The sequence below is a fragment of the Telmatherina bonti genome (assembly GCF_933228915.1).
Source record: "Telmatherina bonti genome assembly, chromosome: 3".
Classification (NCBI taxonomy): Eukaryota; Metazoa; Chordata; class Actinopteri; order Atheriniformes; family Telmatherinidae; genus Telmatherina; species Telmatherina bonti.
Genome location: NC_136621.1, coordinates 35,720,452 through 35,743,791, shown reverse-complemented (window position 1 = coordinate 35,743,791; position 23,340 = coordinate 35,720,452). Strand labels below are relative to the sequence as shown.

General features: G+C 39.5%; 2 protein-coding genes across 2 annotated transcripts; both read left to right on the top strand.

Annotated features, from left to right (window-relative positions):
* erp27 (endoplasmic reticulum protein 27) lies at positions 1-10,425 on the top strand (the record flags this gene model as incomplete). Its single annotated transcript, XM_079264369.1, has 7 exons — positions 1-58; positions 2,311-2,396; positions 3,272-3,409; positions 3,509-3,625; positions 4,576-4,701; positions 4,803-5,000; positions 10,384-10,425. The coding sequence occupies 7 exons, from the start codon at positions 1-3 to the stop codon at positions 10,423-10,425; spliced, it is 765 nt and encodes a 254-aa protein (XP_079120495.1).
* A 10,001-nt stretch (positions 10,426-20,426) lies between these two features.
* On the top strand, positions 20,427-21,395 carry bglapl (bone gamma-carboxyglutamate (gla) protein, like; the record flags this gene model as incomplete). Its single annotated transcript, XM_079264366.1, has 4 exons — positions 20,427-20,542; positions 20,634-20,978; positions 21,081-21,177; positions 21,293-21,395. Exons 1-4 carry the CDS (start codon positions 20,482-20,484, stop codon positions 21,393-21,395), a joined length of 606 nt encoding a protein of 201 aa, XP_079120492.1. The 5' UTR covers positions 20,427-20,481.
* Between the last annotated feature and the right edge of the window lie 1,945 nt (positions 21,396-23,340).

Here is a 23,340-nt window from a genome sequence, read left to right as displayed (position 1 = left end):
ATGCTGGCCACTGTGTTTCTTGCCCTGCTGGTGTCTTCTGTCAGCGCCACAGAGAACGGTAAACTGGTATTTATTCTCTCACCTCTCTTAGTCTTTTCTGTGATTCCATCTTTAACGTCATGCTTAGAGAAACTGGCTGCCCATTAAGACTTGTTTTACTTTGGGAACATGTGGAAAATGAAAGAATGGATTGTTATGCCAATGTGTTTGCAGGCTTTCCAGTGGATTATGTTTATGATTTTGATGATCAACAGAATTTTTCTTAAGCAACACAATGGTGTCCACTATTTTTGTTTGATATTTATTCCAGTAACTTGAAATTTTCATATCAGAATTATTCCTGAACTTTCAGTTTTTATTCTGATTAAAAATGAATGACACTCCCATTGGTCTATAAATTTGTGCTAAAACATGTGTATCTACAGGGTAACAGACAAGATGAGCGCTGACTCTAAGAATTTTTTCTGACATATATTTGGGCTCTTTTGGGTTCATTCAACAGTAATTTGACAGGAAATATATGTGAATTTAATATCTATTTAAACGTAATCCTGATTAGGGCTACATGGTGGTGTGGTGGTGCTTAGCACTACTGCTTCACAAAGATGGCTGTTGGTTGGAGCCTTTCTTTTCAGAGTTCAGATATTCTTTCTCCTTGTATATGATTGGGTTCTTTCCAGGTACTGCAGTAAAAACATGCTTGATTAACTCATATCTCTAAATTCTCCCTTGGAGTGAGTGTGGATGACTCCTTGTCTCTGTGGTGGCCCTGTGATAGACTAGCTTCCTGTCCAGTATGTCGCCTGCTCACATAGTGGCCACTGGGATGGACTCCAGCTACTCTGCATCAAACTAAGCTGCTATAGATGATGGATAAATTTGCCTAATTAATGTCTTGGCTGTTTCGAGTGACAGAGCAGACATGGCTGCCACCCACACAATAGTAGTGGATCATTCTTTTGTGTTCTCCATCAGAGAACTCAGAGAAATTATCTCTTTTTTTTGTTCTACACATTCATGGTGGCAACAGGTTTCCACAAACCAGTAACTAATGCCAAGGTCTGTCCATCCTCTGTAATCTGGGGCAGCTGGTTCACCACTTTGGGTCAAAGTGAAACATCCAAACACTGATTTGATTATGTTGAAAGTTTGTGCCGACATCTATGGCTGCTTTAATACATTCCCATTCTCTAAAAGCTGCAAACTGGCTATCAGACTGAAATGGTGGAAAGGAAAAAACACAGATTTGATACAGAAGTAGGTTGTTTTTTTCTAGCGAGATCTAACAAAACCAAACGTCATTCACAGAAAAATGTAAAATATTATCAGAAACAGTCTTTTATTGGAATTTATCAGTTTCCTAACATAATTACGCTTTTGTTCTCTTAGAATTAGCCATTTATATCTACTTGCCATGAGTCAAAGTTGTCAAATCTGTTCCTCAGTTTTGACTATGGTGTCTCTGAAAGGACAAACAACTCTGTGTACAATGAGAAGCCTCTGAGCTTGAAAAACCAGCATTAACACTATAAAGCCAAAAGTATCATATTTGATTCATATAGTTTCTGACACTTTTTGCATCACTTATGGTAAAAACTTGGCTTTAAAATTCTGTTCAACACAATCTGATACATGTTTCCTGCCCCCTAATAGATGCCAGGAAGCAGAGTTATACATTATGATTATTTTGACGCATCACATGGTGATAAATGGTACATATCCCCTTCTAAAAACTGTAATTTTTTTGTAACATATTATTAGGGGACAGGTGAATACCTTATAACCAAAAAACGAGACTTTTACTTATGGTTTTTTTATGAGTTTGGCCTAGAAACGCAGGTTCTGTGTAAGATGCTGGCCACATGGTCAGCACAAGAAACACATTCATTTTGACAGCAATAATTCATTCATTCATTCATTTTCCCAACCGCTTAATCCAATTCAGGGTCCCAGGGAAGCTGGAGCCTATCCCAGCCGTCATTGGGCTAAAGGAAGGGTACACCCTGGACAGCTCGCCAGTCCATCGCAGGGCGACAGTCATAATAGAAATCCTAAATCTATGTGATAAATGCAGACTATAATTTTTTTCCACAATGATTTGGTGATCTCTGGAGTTATCTTGGGACCCTCTTGGGGGTCTGGACCTCCAACTTGACAACCACTGCTTTGCGTATTGTCTTACATCAGCTTATGCCAGCATTCAGCCTGTAACATTGGTGTTTATTTGTTTTGCCTCTTGGCTGCTATGTGCCATTGGACTCGATGCAAACTACTGTAAAATCTCTCTAAAATCATCCATTTCTCTTTCAGACGGTGCTCTGCCCAGACTTAATGACACTAAAGCTGTGGAGGCCTTCATCGACTCTGCAGAAGTGGTAATCATTGGATTCCTAGAGGTCAGTCAAGCCTGTTGCTTGTATAAAGAAATTTCAAACCATCTTTAGGACATCTCCTGAACAAGCTTGCATTCTGGCTTACTTTATTATGCCAGCAAGAATGTGGCAAACCAGACATGATCAGACAAATTAGCTGGGACTGAGACTGGTCTCCAGAGGCACTCATTTGCACCCTGATCTTGGTGATGCTGCAGTCACAAATAGATTTTGGAGACAGATTTGTTTCCTGTGGCCACACCTTTGGCAGCGCCTGCGTAGCTTACTGTCCCACGGAGGCAACTTCTTTGGCGAGACTCTGTGTGCGGGGGAAGATGGCAGGCTCGACATGAAATATATACGTATCTGAACACTTGTGGGATTGGCTCAACCATCCCTTGTGTAAACAAGTGCAAACGCAGGGAGGAGGTTCATGAGAGGAGAGTGGAGGCTATAGAGACAGGGAGCACATAAGGATAGCACACAGCTGAACTGTGATGCTGAGAACAACAAGAGACCAAAATATTGGTGCTCTGACTCACTGAGAGTGAACGCATAAAGACCTTTTGATGAGAAATAGGGATGCCAGAGCTCATGAAACAGTGCCACAAAAATAGCTATGATTCACCGTTCTTTGAGGCAGCCACATTCCTACTTTTTTTTTTTTATCTTTCATTTTTCCAATTTTCCTCTCCAACAGTATCTAGTGTTCCCTGCAACCAGACAGTCTTGGTTTAGGTTACTTAAGATTGATGAGAGATATAACAATAATTATAAGTTCTAGGGGAAAAGAACAAACATGTTTTTGAAATAAATCATACACTCCTTATTTTTTGAAGAAAGTGATTGCAGATGCTGTGATGAAGATGTGGATGAAACTGTCTAGCTTCTTATTTCAGAGTGAGGAGAGTCATGGATATAAGGAACTCCTGGCAGCTTCAAGGCGAATTGACTCTGTCCCTGCAGCCATTTGCACCGTGAAAGAGGTGTGGGCCGACTACAGCCTGTCCTCAGACACCATCACCCTCTTCAGAAAAGTACTTTGCTTCATCTGCTATCTATATTTCCCATCAAAATGGTACTGGGAGTTTTGAAAGGGGGGTTATGATAATGATGATGTGTGTTCTGTAATCCAGGCAGACAACCATCAGGAGAACCTTGTTCTCGCTGATGTCAAGAAGTTAGAAACCGATGGACTTGTGAACTTCATTACCATCAACGAGGTCCGATACGTCACAGAGTACAACCAAGTGGTGGGTGAACTGCTCATACCAGTGTTTGCTTCTCTGCTTGTTAAGTCTCGAAGGAAATGAGTAAAAAGCAAAGCAGGCACACAATACAGTTCAATCATCAGCTTGATCAGGATACAATATATTGTATATTGTATATGTATATTATATATTGATTCAATGGAAAAGGATTTAGAGAGTGTGGATTACTACGTCCGCCAAGGAGGTTATGTTTTTACTGGCGTTTATCTGTTTGTTGGTCTGTTTGTTTGTGGTTAAGATAACTCATAAAGTTATGGACGGATTTTCATGAAATTTTCAGTTGTTAGAAATGTGAAAAGAAGGAACTACTTTAATTTAGGTGGTGATCCGGATCAACGTTTGAATCCAGGATTTTTTTTGTAGAACTGTGGACCTAGGCGGAGGTTTGCGCTCTCCGAGTGCTTTTCTAGTTGTGATCTGATATGAATAACTAAGGTAGAACAGTCTTAGAACTGTATTAGAGATACATAAATCTGGGTATCATCAAATCAAAATATGACATTTTGGCTGTAAATGTGAACAATCCCACTTTATAACTACTAAAAAAAAATTGATCAAGGCTCATTTTTTACATCAAATTATTACATCAAGGGTGTCCAAAGTCGGTCCTTGACAACTGTTGTCCTGCAGGTTTTCCATGTATTCCTGCTCCAACACACCTGGCTTCTATTAAATAGATCCAACAGCCAATGAAGTCCTGCACAGAGTCAGGTGTGTTGGAGCAAGGAGACATGGAAAGCCTGCAGAATTGTGGCCCTCGAGGACCAGAACTGCATGCCTCCATTAAATCAATGTATTGTGTTGATCAATGTAGTGATGCTGTAGCCACATGTCAGAACAATGACAAAAAAAGATGAGCAGACTGAAAGAGATTTTAAGTGGAAAGTTGGTAAGTCATCTGTTAACATTCTGTTTTCTGTCCACCTCCTCAGACAGCAGTGGGTCTGTTCAACTCAGAGGTGAAAACCCACCTGTTGCTCTTTGCCAACAGGGGGACTAAAGAGTTTACTGAGCTCACGGAAGAACTGAGAGCTCTGGCTCCTGAGTTCACAGGCAAGGTGAGAAGAAAAATATTTTAAATCAGTCCATATGTGGCAATCCAAAGTAAAAATGGTAAACTACGTTTCACTTATAAGCTTATATGATCCCTGCATTTTAGTTCTTATTCGTGCTGATTAATGGAGCCGTAAAGTCCAACATTAAGTCACTCAACTACTTTGGCCTCAAGTCAAAAGACCTCCCACGAGTTGGCATCTATGATGGCAATTCAGATATGAAGTGGCTCCTACCTGAAGGAGAGATTTCCACAGAGCGAGTGAAGGACTTCTGCCAGTCCTTCCTACGAGGAGAACTGAAAGTAAGCAGAGGCTTTATCATTCATTGTATTTTCATCAGCGTTTCATCATGTGAAGATGAAGTCTGTCGATCTTTTGAAAAGCTACAAACAAAAAAAAAGTGAATCAATCACATTTCCATGGACTAGTTAGGAACAAGAAATTAGGCTGTCTTGTATCACTATATAGCTGATTATCCTATAATACCATAACACAACCATCACATGAAGACATAGTTGTCCTGGAAACAAAAAATATCCTCCAAAGAGGAAATGATATTGCAGTGAATGTCTTCTTCTCAAGGATTTTCTTTAAACCTCCCTAATATCTGAGCCATTAAATATGCAAGTTTATAGTTTGCAGATTCAAATCAGAAATAGTGACTGAATTTACATTTTTCATGTGATATGTTAGAAATTTTTTTGCATGTCCCCTAATAGATATCAGGGATTCTTTAAAACAGGCAAAAATCACCTCAAGGGAGCCTCTTAAAGGTTTTTGCTTGTTAGTAGTTTTTTTTTTAACTTTAAAATTCATATCTTCTCAATATGAAACATATAGAGCAATGGAAGCGTAGAGTTGTCACCCAGTAATGTTGTAACGTGACATGTAATAGGTTTTCCATGCATTCCTGCTCCAACACAACTGACTCAAATTAATGAATCATTTTGCAGATTTTTATAGCCAGTTAGTTTAATTTATTTTGAGTCTGGTGAGTTGAAGCAGAAATATGTTAAAAATCTCCAGGAGCTGTCCTCGACGGCCTTTGTTGGACACCTCTGGCCTTTGGTGCATAACAATAAATCAGAGTAGAACAATCAATTCTTGACTAAAAGAACTGAAATCTTTCTGCATGACGAGAATAAATTACATAAAAAGTATTTTGCTCTAATATTTTTAGATCAGAAAATTTGCATACAGAACTTTGTATGATAAGGTCTCAAATGGTCTTTTATTTGAGTGACAGCTCTACATTTCCTTATAATAAGATAAGATCAAATCAAATCAGATTAGATGAGATGAGATCAGATGAGATCAGATGAGATCAGATCAGATGAGATCAGATCAGATAAGACAAAATAAACTTTATTTGTGTAGCGCTTTTTATAGACACAAGGTCATAATGTGCTTCTCAACAATAAAACATAGAAAAGCATGCAATTCAGAAAAGAGCTCAATTTGTGAGTTTCAGAAGCTTTAAATGAAGAGTACAGTTGGAGGTCATCAGCAAAAAGGTGATAGGAAACATCCTTACTCTGCTGGATAATCTGACCAAGAGGAACGATGTACAGTAAGAACAGAAGCGGTCCCAACATGGAGCCCTGGGGCACACCACACAACAATCTGCCAGGCTTAGACGGTATGTGGTTGGCAGAAGCACTAAAGCTTCTACCCACTAGGAATGAGGTAAACTACTGTAAAACTGAACCAGAAATCCCCATCAGGTTCCGCAGCCTTTAAATTAAGATCCGGTGGTCGACGGTGTCAAATGCTGAAGACAGATCCAGCAGAACCAATACTGTACATCTTCCTGAATCAGCAGGCACCATGTTGTCACTTGATACTTTCAGTAATGTGGTTTCTGTGGAGTGATACTTACGAAACCCTGACTGAAAAACGTCATACATGCTGTGTGATTCTAAAAACAAAGTCAGTGGCTTTGCTGCCACCTTTTCCAACATTTTAGCAAGGAAAGGGCAGTTTGGAAATCGGCCTGAAGTTCTTAAGATCTAATTTGTCCAAGTAAGCTTTCTTGAGTCTTTGTTCCACAATGGCGTGCTCAAATGAACTCGGAAATACGTCAGAGGACAGCAATGATGGAAACCATGCGCAATTCCTGGATTATTTTTCATCTCTTGTGCATGACCAAACGTATTATATCTATTGTTTTGGCATTTCCATTTAGATCTGTTGTGTTAATAACAACCAGGTGTAACATGTTCTATGGTGCTGCCTTTTGATGACTTCACAGCATCGTTTATTTGCTCCTTGTAATGCGCTAATTTAGCATTGTCTGTGAAGAAACATTTCAAATGTTTCCCCTTAAACCTGCTTGACAACTGCATGGAAAAACAACAATGGTTGGTGTGTGCAGATCAGAGGTGGCAATTCCTGGTCCAGAAAGTAAAAGTCCCGTCCGGCAGCTGTTCCGACCAGTCACCAAGCAAGCTGAATTTAATGAGCAGAGTTTATTTGCCAGGTAAACGAGCCTGTTAGTGAAAACACCTGTTCTAAATGTACAGGTAGATGCAAAAACCTGGCAGGACTTTTGCTTTCTGGACCAGGAATTGCCACCTTTGGTGCAGATTAACTATTGTATATGACTACTAGTGTTTCAAATGTAGGCCATTTGGCAAAAAGCTGCTGTTTCACTGAAAAACACACCCGGTCAAACCTCAAAATAATTTTTCAAATGAAAGAAAAAAAAAGTAGTTTGACACAAACTCTAAAAAAGACATAGCAGGCATTTTTGCAGTTTGTTGGCACTTTAAGTGGCGTTAAAACCCAGTAACAAATGAAGGATAATTATAGGCACTTATAGCTGTGACAGTAAAGTGTTTGTGCCAGACAAAATACAGGAAACAACTGCGTGTTAAAGCCCGGCAGCTCCAGCTGGGTGTAGCTGTCTGGAACCAGACTGAAGCTTTCACATCAGTCTGTTGTGCCATTTAAAGTCTGAGATCCCATCCACTGTATTTAAACTTTAGGGAAGTATTTAGATATTTGTGAGTAAAATAAGTCATGCTGGAGTGTAAAATTCAATAAGCAACCAGCAAACAAAGTGACTTCCATTAAAACATCAGCAAAAGGAAAAAAAAAGAACAAAAAGAAAGATGAATGTTGAAGAAGTTTCTCTTTAATCAAAGTTAGATGTTTCATCAATAATAGAGACTGTTTAACTCATGCTTTCCTCATAAATGTGCTTTATAACTTCTTTTTTCCCTATCCCCTTATTGTGCTAACTGTCATAGAAAATATGTGATTAAAGTGGAATTTTTCTTGCACCAAACGTTGAAAATCCAAAGATGAAAAGCTGTCTGGTTTAAAAGTATCAGCAGAAACATAAATCCCAACCTTTTAACAGCATTTTTTAAAAATCTATATTTAAAGTTATCTTGGTAAAAGTGAGCTGACAAAAATAAACAAAAACAATTTGGATATATGTATTATTCCTCATCATGTGATACATCAGAATTATTGTTACACAACACAGTTTATCAATGTTTTTGACCATATGATGATACAGTAGATTTTAAAACTGTGTCTATCATTTATGATACGTTAGGCATTAAATGTTAACAGTAAACCATTATTTTACATTCAATAAAAATGATCATAACTTCACAAGTTGTCTTTAAGTGTTAATAACATCTTCATTTTTTAATTATTCAAAAACACTGATGTTTATCAGACCGTGAAGTTTAGAAGCAACTCGGTGACCTGAACCCCTAACTGGGTTGACTGGGTGAAGAGTTTAGCATGTTTCTGAAATTAGCTAAAGAGATCATATTGTGTTTGATTCTGTTTGTTGAGTGAATATTTATTGGAGGATGAGTGATTAGGATCCCAATCCCAAACTGCTAGCCTGACACCCCAGACTGGAGTGCTTTATATATTCAATACAGAGCGACTCAGTCTGGAGTCCTTCCCCTTCACAGAGATTCGCATTGGTCGTAAACAAACCGGCCACTCTGATTGGTTGATCTGAGGAGATTCTTGCCTCTTGCCTTGCATCACCTCGTATTCTTTAAATCAAGATGGTGCACGGACGAAGCGGGAGTTCATTTCTTTCTGCCATAAATCCTGTTTTAAATGACCAGGAACATATCTAATCCTTAAAACCTCAACAACTGACAGCCATGAAGGTTATTTATGTCTTCTGTACTGCACGCCATGTTTATTGTCTTCCGATGTGTTCACTCTATGTTACATATGCCATTTTTCTGATTGGTTCACTCCATAATTTTTTTGTTCCGCCCTACAAATCTGTTGATGTGAGTGAGTCCCTAGAGTCTACGCTGGTACAGCGAGAGCGTCTGGCTTGTCAGGCTACCAAACTGTGGAAGGTTGTTTGAGCAATTTATCCCAAAATGCATCAGATCATTTGTCACCATAAAGGCAACGTGTGGCATGAAGTTAGTACAAATTTAAATGAATGAAGTTAAAGCTGGGGTAGGTAATGTTGGGGAGCTAGCAAGATTTGAAAGCAGCACCATGTCTTGGCTCCTCCCCCTCTGGTTTTCCTCTTTGCGTGATCCGAGGCTTTTTTCTTCCCTCCACCAAGGAGGGTATGTTTTTACCGGCGTTTATCTGTTTGTGTTCAAGATAACCCAAAAAGTTATGGATGGATTTTAATTAAATTTTCAGGAGTTGTTGGAAATGCAAAAGAGAAGAACAGATTTAATTTTGGTGGTGATCCGGATCACATTTTGCATGCAGGAACTTTTTAAAGTCTTTGGCGAAGGTTTGCGCTCTCTGAGTGCTTTTCTAGTTTGCAGCTTTTTCCACCAACAATTTTCTTTTTCTCGGCTGTTTAGCAGGAGGAGGCAAATAAACCGAGCCGGGTCGCGGAAATCCTTCCTGCATTTTCTCAGCCATGTTTGCCTTCCGACTTTCTTCTTCACTGCTTTGTATTTTCGCTTAACACGCTATTTATATGCAGGGTGTGGCTATCAGGTATGCGCTGCTGGAGGGGGAGGAGGGGAGCCGGGAGAAGAAGCTTAAGAAATATGAGAAATGAACAACTTCATTTCAGCCCACACATTTTGATTGGTCAGAGTTTTTACAGATTTACAGTAAACTGAGGGGTCTAACTATATTTCTTATTGTTCATGATTACAAAATGTACAGACTACTATCAGGACGAGGAACCACTTCACCCAGAATAAAATAAAAAGTCTCTGAGCAACATTACCTGCCCCAGCTTTCATGCTGGTGTTTGCATGTAGGGAATAGAATAAAAGAACTATAAATATGTGTATATTTTGTGCAATTTACAAGAAAATGAAAGAGGAGTGATGAGCTCATGAGATGGTGGAAACAAATGCAGGAATGATGTAAAAGAAGTTTTTCATGATTATCAACAGTGTAGCGAGGAACACTACTTACCCAGATGAAGAGTGAAGGCCTGGTAAGAAAACAACAAGACTACACAGAAAACTGATCAAAAACAGTGATTATATACAGAGAAACAGGTGCAACGAGGGGAAAACAGGTGATCTCCGTGAGGGCAGGGGAATCCTGGGGAATGTAGTATGGACCGGTGAAGCTGAGCAGACAGGAGGTGGAGCAGGCATGACACACAGGGATAACTTTAAACTCTCCTCTGAAATAAAATAGAAAACTTCACTTGATGTTCTATTTTTTACTGTATTTATTAACATATTGAACTTTTCTATTTTTCAGGACGTGAAGCAGGCTGGAGAACAACCAAAAACGGAGCTTTAGGACTAAAAAAAAAGCACATGTAAATGTAATACTTTGCTCTAAATTAAAACATCTTAATACGTAGAAAAGAGAATGGGTGACTTTTGTTTTGCAAGTTCATCCTTTCAGCACGAGAAGAAGATGCAAAGTCCACATCCCTATCCTCACTTATTTACAGGTTTATGTTAAGCTTTGTATGTTTACGTAAGTGTGAGTCTGTCTGTGGTCTGGTCAGCTGACCACAGGTCACTGGCCGCAAGTCCCAGTGATGTGGCAGAGTTTGTTAGTCTGTCCGCAAATGTTAGAGTCCAAACCACAACACACCAACCTCAGAGAGACTGACAGAAAGCAAGCTGGGAAGATGGAGATCGAGGTAGACAAGACACAGAAGTCAGCGCTGTTTCTCATAAGAGAGGCTCTGAATAGAAAATGATGTGAAAATGAGAAAAAAAACACATTCTGAACTTACATCAGGATCCTCAACAGAGAGTTTTAAGAAATCATCAAGAGAGCAAACCCACACATTCGGAAACTAGGGCATCTGATTTACAGTCAGCTCATTTAACTTAAAGACTTATCTGGCTCGCTAAAAATGGACCAAAAAGGAGATTATTTAGCTCTGAAGGCTGTAAAAGCTCCATAAAAGAACAACAGATGGGCTGTAGACATCAAGAGAGAGAAAGTTTGGGCTTGTCCCAGAAATATTCCCTCAAGCAAGAAGGGAATTTCAAGGCCCAGACTGGGATCAGGATAATTAGTGGTGCTGCACTGCCAAGCGGATACATCCGGCGGAATTGGGGGAAGCCTGGCAGGTGACTGTTTCTCAGAGACCAGATGGAAATATGCAGTAAGTGCTGCCTGCCATCTGAGCTTGTTTACGGCTGACAGGCGAGACGGTGCTGAATGAAGAGCTGATCAGTTCGGAGGGAGACAGACTTGACAGTATGTTTTTGGTTTTATAACACCAGACGGCAGACAAAAACACCCAGCAGTGAGCTGCTTTTTACTCCATGTCTGCTTCTTAACTACAATCACTGATTTAAATGTGGCTTATTTGTCTGGTTTAGTGTCCAATCAAGTTCCTGCCGGGCTTTACATCAGGCATATTCATGTGAAAAATTGTACAGTTTTACGTGACTTACAGCTGATTCGCTTCACCAAGTCAAAGCTTTACCTGCTTCATCCTGTGTGGGGCCCGCAGGAGCCTGTACCACCTGTCAGCAGGCAAAAGGTCAAACAATGTCTGATTTAGATCCATGAAAGACAGCTGACTGTAATAATGATAATAATGACAATAATAGTTATGTAATAATAAGTGCATAACAATAAGAATAGAAGTCATCTTTGACTGAAAAGGCAACATTCTGTTGGAAAAGTGGAACCAGGAAAAAGCTGCATCTCTGGTGTCATTCTGATGTGATGGCAGCAGTTTTTCCTAAATTGTGCAACAAAGATCTATTGCATTTATTTTATATAATGTTGTTCCTTTTCCTCAAACCAGGGGGGGTAACTTCAGTCCTCGAGCGCTGCAGTCCTGCAGATGTTAGGAGTTTCCCTGCTGCAACATACCTGACACACTTCAGACTATATATGCAGACTTGTTCAGAGTTTGACATCAAACATGATGTAATAAATAAATAAATAAATAAAAACATGATTAGGGTCATGTGTGTTGCAGCAGGGAAACATCTGCAGGACTGCAGTTCTTGAGGACCAGAGTTGCCCACCCGTACTTTAAAGTCTCCAGAGGGGATTTATTTATTGCCCAGTTTTTTGTTTTGTTTTTTATTCAAAAACTGCAAACTTAAAACATTTCAGAAAGAAACTTTTACTTTTTTAACTTTCTTCACGTGCATCAGGACGAATGAAGCATGGTCCTTAGCAAGGATGAAAAAACAAATGAAATAAATGAAAAACAACAGATGGCGTTTTACTAGCAGTAATTCTTTTTTTTTTTTTTTTCTCTTTTTTTAAACAAATTCTAACAAAATGCAAAAGAGGTTTGTGGGAAAAGTGCATCCGACAGCTTTCGGTAATTAAAAGGTAAAGCAGCAGCCAGGTGTTGCTGAGCAAATGCAATTCATTAACTGATGTGAGAATCTCTGTAAAACATAACTTTTGGCACTTTGGTGCTCAGGAGAAATCAAGAGTGTTTAAGGCAATGCCAAGGTGGAAAACCTGATGCTGTACAGCCTACTTAGGCAACAAGAGCGACGTCTCCAGAAGTCTCCAAAGTTTTCACATTCATTACCTAGATAGAAGTAAAGAAACCTGCGTTAGAAAAAGAAAAAAAACGTCTGTAGAAGCTAAAGTATCAACTCAAGATTTTCCCTCAGATAATGATTTTAAAACTTATTGTATGAAAGTAATATAAGAGCTAAGGCTGAGGTCTATAGTGCACTAATCTGTGTCTTTCATTTGATTATAACACCCATCAAAATGCATTTAAATTTAAAAAAAAAAAAAAAAAAGTTGCTTTTTGGGGCAAATATTATGCGTTCAGAATGCAACTAGTTGAGATTTAATAAATTTAAAAGCCTGCAATTAATTTGATCTTTTTGTCTTTTTAACTCAAATACACCCTCATGTATTCTAATGGCCATAATGACTAAAAATGTCATATTTACATGTAAATGTAAAGTTTAGGACACTGCCTGTTGTCTTGAGTGTCTGCTGTGGACATTTTTATCCTGGGCGACACACTGTATGTCTGCTATGTCCTTACTGGACTGGGATGTGGTTTGTGTCATGTTCAGATGCAACAGATCACAATCCCATAACATACAAACCAATAGGACACAGGTGTCAAACTCCAGTCCTCGAGTACCAGGTATCCTGCTCCAACACACCTGACCCAAAGTAATGAACAGGTTGACAGGAAGCTGTTGGATTTATTTGATTTAAATTAGGTATGTTGGTAACAAAAACCTGCAGGAAACCGGTCCTCGAGGTCTGCATGTCAGCAGGTCTTAGTTTACGTGAAATACTGAAGCTTATGATCATGATAGCTTATATAAGTTTTTTGGGTAATGAAGAAAAGTAACACATTACACTTAAACTACTTTACAACACTGTCGGAAAACACTTTCATGCATTACACAAGCCGCGTTTACTTGTCATGTTCAGATCTGTTTAGGAAGTGTGGCAAACGGGCTTACCTGGGCACGTTGCCATAGAGATCGATTTGAGTGACTTGGCTTCTCATGTGAGGGACGGACGGAAGGAACTGGAGACGCAGACAGGTGGTTTCAGCTTGTGGCGATACTCTCAAAAGTACAAAAATGCTTCTTTGAAATCAACTTTATGCAGATGGAACGTGTCTTTAACAAGTCAAGACACCAAGAGACAACAAAAGAGCCACCTGTTATTTATCAGCACAACGAAGCCTCATCAGCTTACTTGTAGATCACAGTGAAATATTTCTTTGCACAGGCAAACATATTGTTCTTTCATACATTTGTTTTTACATGCAATGTAGTTTACATATACAGAATAATTATTTTAACACAAAGTGGTAATACATCTATGATGTGTCTGGATAAATTACTTCTCAGGCTGCCAGCTGTAGCTGGGAGCCCCATGCTGCTGGCATTTTGAAGCATTTCAGCTCTACTTTCAATCAATCAATCAGTCAATCAATCAATCAAAATTTATTTATATAGCACTTTTCATACAAAAGCAGCAAAAAGTGCTTTACAAAATAAAAAGCAAGAATAAAACAAGGTTAAAAACCTGCCTTCACATACAAAAATATAGAATTTACCCAAAGTCTTACACATATACTCACTTTTCACACACACTCACATAGATAAAACACTTAAAACACTCTCATCGAACCAATCTTAAGGATCCACATTGGCACACACACACACACACACACACACACACAAAAAATGACAATCATAAAAGAAAAGTCTAAAAAGTCTCTAGAATGTTGTAGATGTAAAGGGTTGCATGCATTGGGACGTCTTTGGGTTCAAACTCGGACTGCATTAACAGCGTGTTGGGCGTGCTCTCTTAGAGCGCCTTTTAGGGACGTTTTGACATGAGTTCACGGCCAAATCAGCTTTCTGTATACAGAAAGCGCAAAAGACATCTTTGGCAGGAAAGCGAGTTAGGAAACAGGAAAGTAAAGTGATGAGTCATGAAGTTACTCTTTAAATTCAGTTACTAGTGATGTAATGTAATCAGAATTTACTGTAACAAGTAACTAATTAATTTCTTTGAGAAACTACCCAACACTGACTTCTGAAAGTTCAGCTAGAAATATTTGGTTAGATTGGAAGTGTTTTAACAAGGAAGCCCTTTTTCCTTCTTTATCCTTCATCGGTCTTTAACAGGAAAAAAAAACATTAGACGGGATCACCTGGAAAAACAGGCCAATGGTTTTTATTCACAACTTGTGCTTTAAAGATTGATCATAAAGTTCACAGCTCTGTGTGCATGTGTCAGTGTTAGCTTGCTGTTTTCCTCTCAAACCGAATGAAATAAAAAACAGGCAAGAAGAGAAATGTCTCATGTTTCCTCTGTTTCACTGCAATTTAATCAGGAAGAAAAAAATACACAAATGTTTTAGACAGGAGTAGATTCTTGGAGTCCGTGGGCACTGAGCATATTTATACAAACGTTATTATCGAGGAGGAATTCTTCTTCCACTTTGTGCGGGTCTTTTCAGATGAAACTGTAGACAGAGCTGAAGGGGTTAATAAGAACATGGCAGCACAACGTTGTCCTTCTGAATCAATGTCTTTTTCACACATAAGATCGAGCTGGACATGTTTTATCATATTAATGTACAGCATCTGGGGTATCATTACAAACCGTGGTGGATGGAGGATTAGTTGGGTTTATTCTGAAGCCTTGCAGTCACTAAATAATTCCTAAACTCCTGCACAAAGCAAAGTTCTTCTACCGTCTGATGTGATGCTTCCTGTCTGACAGCTAAAGCTAAGCTAAAAAAAAAGGGTTCAGGATGCTGCAGTCGGCGACTCAAAGTCCGGACCTCAACCTGACTGAAAGGCTGTTGTGGAACTTAAACATTAATTCATTAATTTTTCCACTCAGAACCGCTTGGTCTGATTAAGGGTCACGATGAAACTGGAGCCTATCCCAGCAACCAGACAGGCAGGGTACACCCTGGACAGGTCGCCAGTCCATCACAGAGCAGAACTCAAACATTGTAAAAATGACCAAATTCTTCCACAGTCATGTCAACGACTGATATATAGAAAACCATTTCTACATTTTAATGCTGCCAGAGGTCCCTGGCTCATTGTTAGAAGATCAGTTTTTATACGTTGCTTAGTTTGGGCTTCATCCTTCTATCATTTCCCAAACCCACCTATGTCACTGCAGGTTCACAGGGGGCTGTCGCCTCGTCCCAACAGCTCATTTTGGCTCAGTTTTAGTTGTACTTTTACTTTATTTAACTCATTTGAAAACATTGTAAGAACCAGCAATATAAAAGACTGTAATTTTCTGTTTTGTTTGTAGAGTTCAGCTTCAGCTTCAAGGCCCTCCTGTAAAAACATGCACTCATCTCCGTCGCATCCTGATGTTTGTGTTTCCTTAGAGCAGGCAAGGAGGGAAAAGTACATGTTGAGGGTTAAAATGAATCTACATGCTCTGGTTTAGATGTTCGAAAGTTCAAAAGTACATGTTGAGGGTTAGAAAATTACACAATGTCACAGACTACGTAGTTTAACTCTCGCTGGTTGCAGCTGGATCACGTGATCCGAAGCCACTTTACATAAAATAATATCCGTCTTTCATCTATCAAGCCTGCATTTACTGTGAATCTATTCCAGGTTGGACATGTGGACAGGTGCTGCTGAGGCTGCTCTGTGTTGGCTCGCTGAAGGCCTGTCATGCAGCGGAGTAACAGTAATTATCCTTTTTCAGGAGATATTGTGGCCACGACGAGGCAGGGATGAACTGAGATGGAAACAGACTTGTTCGGTGTACATCATCTTTTAAGAGAAACGTTTAAATGTGAACTTTTATGGTAGAAATGTTTTAGTTCGGAGCGGCTTTGCTGGCTGGTTGATGGTCCAGGTTGCTCTTTAAATCAGTTCTCCCCTTAACCGGTTCCGCCCCGAGACATTTTTATGCATTTTTTTAATATAAAATCTTGTACAATCTGTTTGACATTTTATATTTCAATTCTACTGATGGTTCGTCATGCACCTGCAGATCCATCAGCAGTTCTGAAATATGGTAGCACTGCTTTTCTGATAAAGTAATTAATGATAAATATTAACTATGTATTTATTATCCACAAGAGCTGTGAGAGACCTCTCTTCTGGGACTCAAAACACCCAAACAAACAAAAAACAAACACTTTTTTCTCTGTTATCATCTCTAAAAGGGCCCAGGGGCGGGCCCTGATGGTTAGGGGTTATCTGAAAAAATAAATAAATAAAAAGGAAAAAAAGTACACAGTGGAATTCCCTAGAAATGTTCCTCAGGGCAGCGCATGCTAAAATACTTTCAAACATCCAAATTTAATGCAAATGAGGCAGCTTTCCATCATGGCATTTGGTAACAAAATAAATTCTGCAAGCTCGTGTCAGAGTCGTAGAGTCTGAGGCCACAGGCATGCTTCCTATTTCCACAGACTATGCAAATACTGCAAAATAAGAATCTGGAGCATTTTTTATCTATTTTATTCCTTGCAAACATGTCTTTCCATCTGCGGAGAGCCGTCAGTGATCTGCACAGAGAACGACTCAGTATATGCTGCTGTAAAGCACCGTTTGGACACGTAAGGAGAATCAAGTCATTTGACCATATTTAAAGGAGAGAATTTGAGAACATCTCTGAAGGAAATAAATCTTTCACAATAAAAGTATGAAAAGAAAAGCTGGTTTCAGCTCAAACAAAGACACTGCATTATCGTCACTGCAGCATTTCATCTTCAAAACTACCTAAAAAAAAACATGGATGTCCATATGTTCCAAAACAATGATCCTCCAGATGTACCAACGCCTGAATTAGGCCATTATTGAGTGGGTTTTCTTTATTTTATTAGTATGTTTTCACATTTTGAGTGTCTAAGACAACCAACGTGCAAACCATGGTTTGAGATATCTGACAGAGTTTAATTCCTCTTCATCATCATTTCTACATTCATGTTGAACAGCCATCCATTCATCCATTTTCTTAACCGCTTTAACGAGAAGCAGGGCACACACTGGACAGGTCGCAGGGCCAACACACAGAAACAAACAACCATGCACACTCTCAATCTTCCCTACAGCTTCAAGATGTTTTAACATGTGGTCATGACACTTCACAGCCACCCTCTCGTTTTCTGGTGACCACCAGAACCAAATGTTTTTGTCACGGCGTTGAAGGAAGTTCAAGTGAAACTGGTTCACACTGCTTCATGTGGATTTATCTGGTATGAAGGAGAAAGTCCAGCTGGCACAATTTACCCACAAAAACTACCAGATTTTTGTCAGTAAATCAAGATCCATGACGGATGTTTTAAAACTAAGATTCAGAAGTTAAGTGTTGGGGTGTGTTTCATTGTAAGGAGTCAGGTTATGGAGCAAATCTGGATAAAAAAAAAAAAAATTAAAGAAGCAAAATGAGGTAAAAAAAAAAAAAATTGTTAAAGATAAGAAAACCTCATGAATGAGGTCAGTTTGTTGTTTTGTTCTGTGACATTTTGTAGATAGGAAAATGAAGAGTAAAGTAGGAAGTATCAGCTGCATGTCGGCCTGCAGCTGTTTTCAAGTTACATTTTAATAATTAAATAACTTTTATTTAATACCAGTTTAATCATTTGTGTGAGAGGGGAGATTATATTCTGTTCCTTTTTATTTCAATAAATAAATAAATACATTTTTACATTTTCCTACAAAAATCAGTTTTCTGTGAACACACAGATCTCAGAAAACAGAAGTAGTGATTTTATTAGGAAAAAAAAGGAAATAAAGCTGACAAAACTCATTCTAATAATACTGAAACAAAGTTTTATGAGTTTTTTTCTGAAGCCATTGTTTTTCTTGGATTTGTTCTCCTTTTATTACATGTGACGGGGAAAAAGGCAAAAGTTTTATAGTGTGTCTTTCATGGAAGCAAGGTATGCTGGAACAAGGATACATCGAAAACCTTCAGGTTTTTTATGTTTTCTGATGTATACTGTTGTATACTGATGTATTCTGATGTATACTGGTGTATACTGTTGTATTCTGATGTATACTGTTGTATACTGATGTATTCTGATGTATACTGGTGTATACTGATGTATACTGATGTATACTGGTGTATACTGATGTATTCTGATGTATACTGTTGTATTCTGATGTATACTGATGTATATTGATGTATTCTGATGTATTTTGATGTATACTTATGTATGCTGATGTATACTGAGCATTGCTTGTTGGCGAGCAACAAAAAATGGAACTTGTCCAAAACAGAAAAGCACTAGATGCTGAATTTCCTGCCTCTTCGGGGACGATATGGCCATTGTTTTCTCTAACTGTGTCCCCCACACTGAAATGTATCCACAAAAATGGACACAGAACCAGACATTGAAATTACATGGCACACAGTCCAAAGCAAATCACTGACACCAGGAATAACACCAGACTATGATACATTAAGGACACGGAGGTCACTGTGCAGCAGTCTCTCTTTCTACATGACAGATGAGTTTGGTTGGGGACCCTTAGAGATATTTATATAAGAAGCGATATAAATGCATAAATCGTTGGTAATCTAGACAGTATTTAGAATGCAATGTGGTTTAAGACAAAGCTGCAAGCTACAAATTTCACTTTTTATCCAAAAAACGCAGCTGAAGCCACATTTGAACCATATCATACAAACATACAGCTGCAGCCAAACCCGCATGCATAACGCTGTGCATCCAGCACATGGGGGTTGCCTAAGTTTGGCTCCATATATGCAGAAATACCTCAAGCGAGGCTGTGTGTTAGGCCACCGGTTGGTGTTTGTAAGCCATGGCCGTGTCCTGGATCTGTTCAGGACCTGGGCAGAAATGCATCCGTAAATAGCAACCGACTGCGGCTCAAGCAGGACTGTGCAACACTCTAATTAAGCTCTGTCGCATAATGAGGCTCACTGCTGTCCCATGTCACTCGATTAGTAGCTTGTGGCGGCCTCAGGCTGTAGTTTGGGGTTTGTGGGGGTGGGAGATCACATCTGGGGCAAAGACTACAGCAGCATAACAGCGAGTGCAACAAGTGGCAACCTCGATGTTAAAGACGGAGCGCTGCATCGGGGCTCTCCCTGATTAAAATCACATTCTATTTTAAGGGTATTTTATAGAAATCTTGTAACGCCACCAGTTTGGATTTTTTTTTTTTTTTTTTTTTGGTTTTTTGCATTATTTTTACCTCACTGATGAAGGGTGAGGAGTGAGAGGCATTTGAAAGGAATGTACAGGACTGGCAAACAAGACCTGTAAAAAGAAATATATAGCGGGTTAAAAATAGTGTTTTTGATGGGGTCGGGGGGGGGTATGACACAAATATTGTTTATTTTATGCTCAGAGAGAACGAGAGTGAAACTATTTTTAAATGTTTTAATGAATTATTGTGTGTAACAATATAATGATTTAAGAAAAAAATTTTATTTTCTGTATATGAAAATGAGGAAAGACATATATAGATGTACATTATGGGGGGAGAGGTGGGGTGGGGGGGTGGTTTCCACCGAACTGTGAAGTTCTGTTTTTATTCTGACCTTGAATGGAAGCTCTTAATGCAGGTCTATGGGTTTGCATGTCACACAATGCACTGTACATACAATCAAATGTCAGGAATGTTTGCGGCTGGGAACGCTGAACGACTTTTAGACACAGTGCCAGGTTGTGTGGGTGTTTGTGGGAGCTTTCTCGACAAGTGGAAGCGGAAATGTAGACATTTGACTCCCCAGCCAATCAGAGGCTTATCACATTGCGTGGGTCTGGTCAGACAAAAGAGGTGGACTACAGTATATATTGACCTCAAGTCGGGGCAAAGGAACAGAACAAGCCACTGAAGGCAAGCGAGCAACAGAAAGCAGCAACTTGTTACAGCGAGACACTCACTACAAGGCATCATGAAGACTCTGGCTCTCCTCTCCATCTGTGCTCTTCTGTCAGTCTGCTGGTCCATGGGAGGTAAGGACAAAGTCTGGCTCTTCTTCTCTGTTGTTTGGGGCCATGTAAGCAACCTGGATGATGCTTGACAGATGTTGTGGTTGCTCATCAGCTGTGGAACCCGAGGTGATCGTGGATCCTGCTGCGGACACAGCTGCTGAAGCTGCACCTGCTGACCCTGCAGCTGCCGGTTCATCCTCCTCCGAGTCGGATTCAGCCTCATCCTCCGCATCCGACTCTTCCTCAGACTCTTCAGCATCTGATTCCAGCTCCAGCTCAGACTCGGCAGCCTCCAGTTCAAGCTCCGAATCCTCCGAGTCCTCCGAGTCTTCCTCTGAGTCCTCAGAGTCTGCCTCCTCAGAGTCTGACTCCTCAGCATCCGACTCTGCTTCCTCTGACTCCGCTTCTTCATCTTCCTCATCTTCCTCATCTTCGTCAGAGTCAGCCAGTGCAGAAGGTATGTAGCTGAATATTTTCTGGAAGATTAGTCAATGATTTTTTTGTAAAAAAAAAACCAAACAAAAAACTCAGACATGGTTTCTTCTATCTGTTCCTTCAGCTTCTCAGGTGGTTATGAAGAGAGACCTGGCTGCTGTTCTCCTGAGGAGAAGAAGAGCTGCTCCAGGAGGCAGCCTCAGCCCTCTGCAGCTGGAAAGGTGCAGAGTCTGCCTCCACTATTGATTCTGCTTGGCCTTTATCAGTAGAAATCTGACTCAGAATCTGCATTACATGACATATTGTCTAACCGTGTGTCTCTCCTCTGACCCCCAGCCTGCATGAAGTCTGTGAGCTGAATGTTGCCTGCGATGACATGGCTGACACTGAAGGCATCGTCGCTGCTTACACAGCCTACTACGGACCTGTTCCCTTCTAAGTTAAAGCTTTTTTTTTTTTGCTTTTTTTTTGGTAATTCACCCACATTTGGACAGTTTTTTTTTTCTTGTCACTAGACAATAATAACAATGCAACCACTCCCCCAAATCTAGACAAGGAGTAGAAATACTAAAGGGTGGGACTGGTCCATCTTATGACGCTAGCTGCAAATCACCGCTGCACACATGGCCAGCAGCAGCAGCCCAACATTTTAAGGCCTCCTCCAGGCTTTCAGAGAGAGGCACATGGAAACAAAAGCCTGTGAATGATGTAAAAGCCCATGCAAGTGTAAATATTTTGTATCCTAGAATAACACAGTGAATGGTGCTACAGAAGCAAATGTATTGTATGTTAATGTACTAATGTTTTTTTTATATATATATTGTTGCTTAGTTTTGCTTTAGTGATAGTTCTGGTGAGTAGACGATATAGTGTTGAGCTGATAGTGTTGGTGTACAGTGTCTGTAAAACACATCAGCTGTTTCTAATGACTGTAAGCACAAATTGCCTCTGGGTTTGAAAATAATAAATTATTTTTGTTTTGTCAAAATGTGCAATTGTCCTTTATTTGGTTTAACATCTATTAACGGTCTTTTTTAAAAAAAAAACAGTATTTGTATATACAAATGAATGCATCACAGGCGTGGTCCGCAAATTTTCTCTGCCATTTAGTGCTGAGATTTTTTTTTTTTTTTAGATTTTCACAGTGAGCCAGAAAACATTAACTTAGAGCAGAAAGAATCAGCAGAATCAGGTGTTCGTTGCCTCTGGAGTTCAACTGTTACACATACAAAGTAGTCAGAACATACATTTATTTATGCTACACTTGTGTAATAGTATTAGTACTCATATACTAGTATGATACTAGTACTAGAACTTATATAATAAAGTGTTTTCACTCATAAATGTGTCCTAAACAATCAGCATAACAAAAACAACATGAACAAATTAATCTGCACTTGTTTTGTTCTGTTCCCGTGATGACCACTAGATGGTGCTGTTGTTCGGTCAGGCAGCTTTCCATTTCTGGTTATGACTTCATTTTCTAACTAAACTACATGGAGAAATGGTCAGCGGTCTCACCAGCGGTCTGCTTGGTATTTAGCGATGACTTGAAGCTAAACGTGGTCTCAAGTTTTTTTACAAGAAGAAATAAACATCTAGGCTACATGTGATATATTCAGTAAACTTGTTGTTGTTGGTACAGCAGGTCTGACCCATTGCATACAGTCGACTGGTTAAACAGTCATTACAAACTGATGTGGTGCAAATTTTTGGTCAAACACAGATGTCTTTACTTTAAATTCTCTTCAAAGCATCTGGCACAGTTGTATTTGGTTTGCAGAAAGGCAAGAGGAAGGATAAAGTGTTATGGTCCTGCAGTGGATCCATCAAGGTCAATTAACAAGTTTAAAAAGTGCATCTGTCCCATCTATCTTATGTTCTCCTGCTTATCAAGCTGCAGGGTCAATAGTCTGATGAGTGATCCCCTGACACTTCCTCCTCTTTCAGAGAAACTCTTACCCAATCCCAAAGCCAACCTGGAGATATGATCGCTCCAGCAAGCTCTCTTTTACAGGGAACATGTGTGTGTGTACTTTGGTTGAAGCCATGTGTATCATTCTCTTTACTATACATCTCAAACCCATTGTCTATACACACACACTGGTCAAAGACACGATAAAACTGAAATATAGACTTAAAAAATGAGTTTAAGGTGAGTAAAAGTCAGCTTTAGAATCAAAACTTACAACTTTGACCTGATCATTTATGCCAGTCTGCGACACTGACGTTGTGATAGTTGACACACACTGTCAAAAGCTGAGCCATGTTGGATTGGTACAGTGCAATGAAGCGTATATTTATGCTCAGTAAGGAAGATCTTTTCCTTCACATCTGCCCTCATACTGTCACTTTCATCTCATTCTTAATTCTGCCAGTGCAGC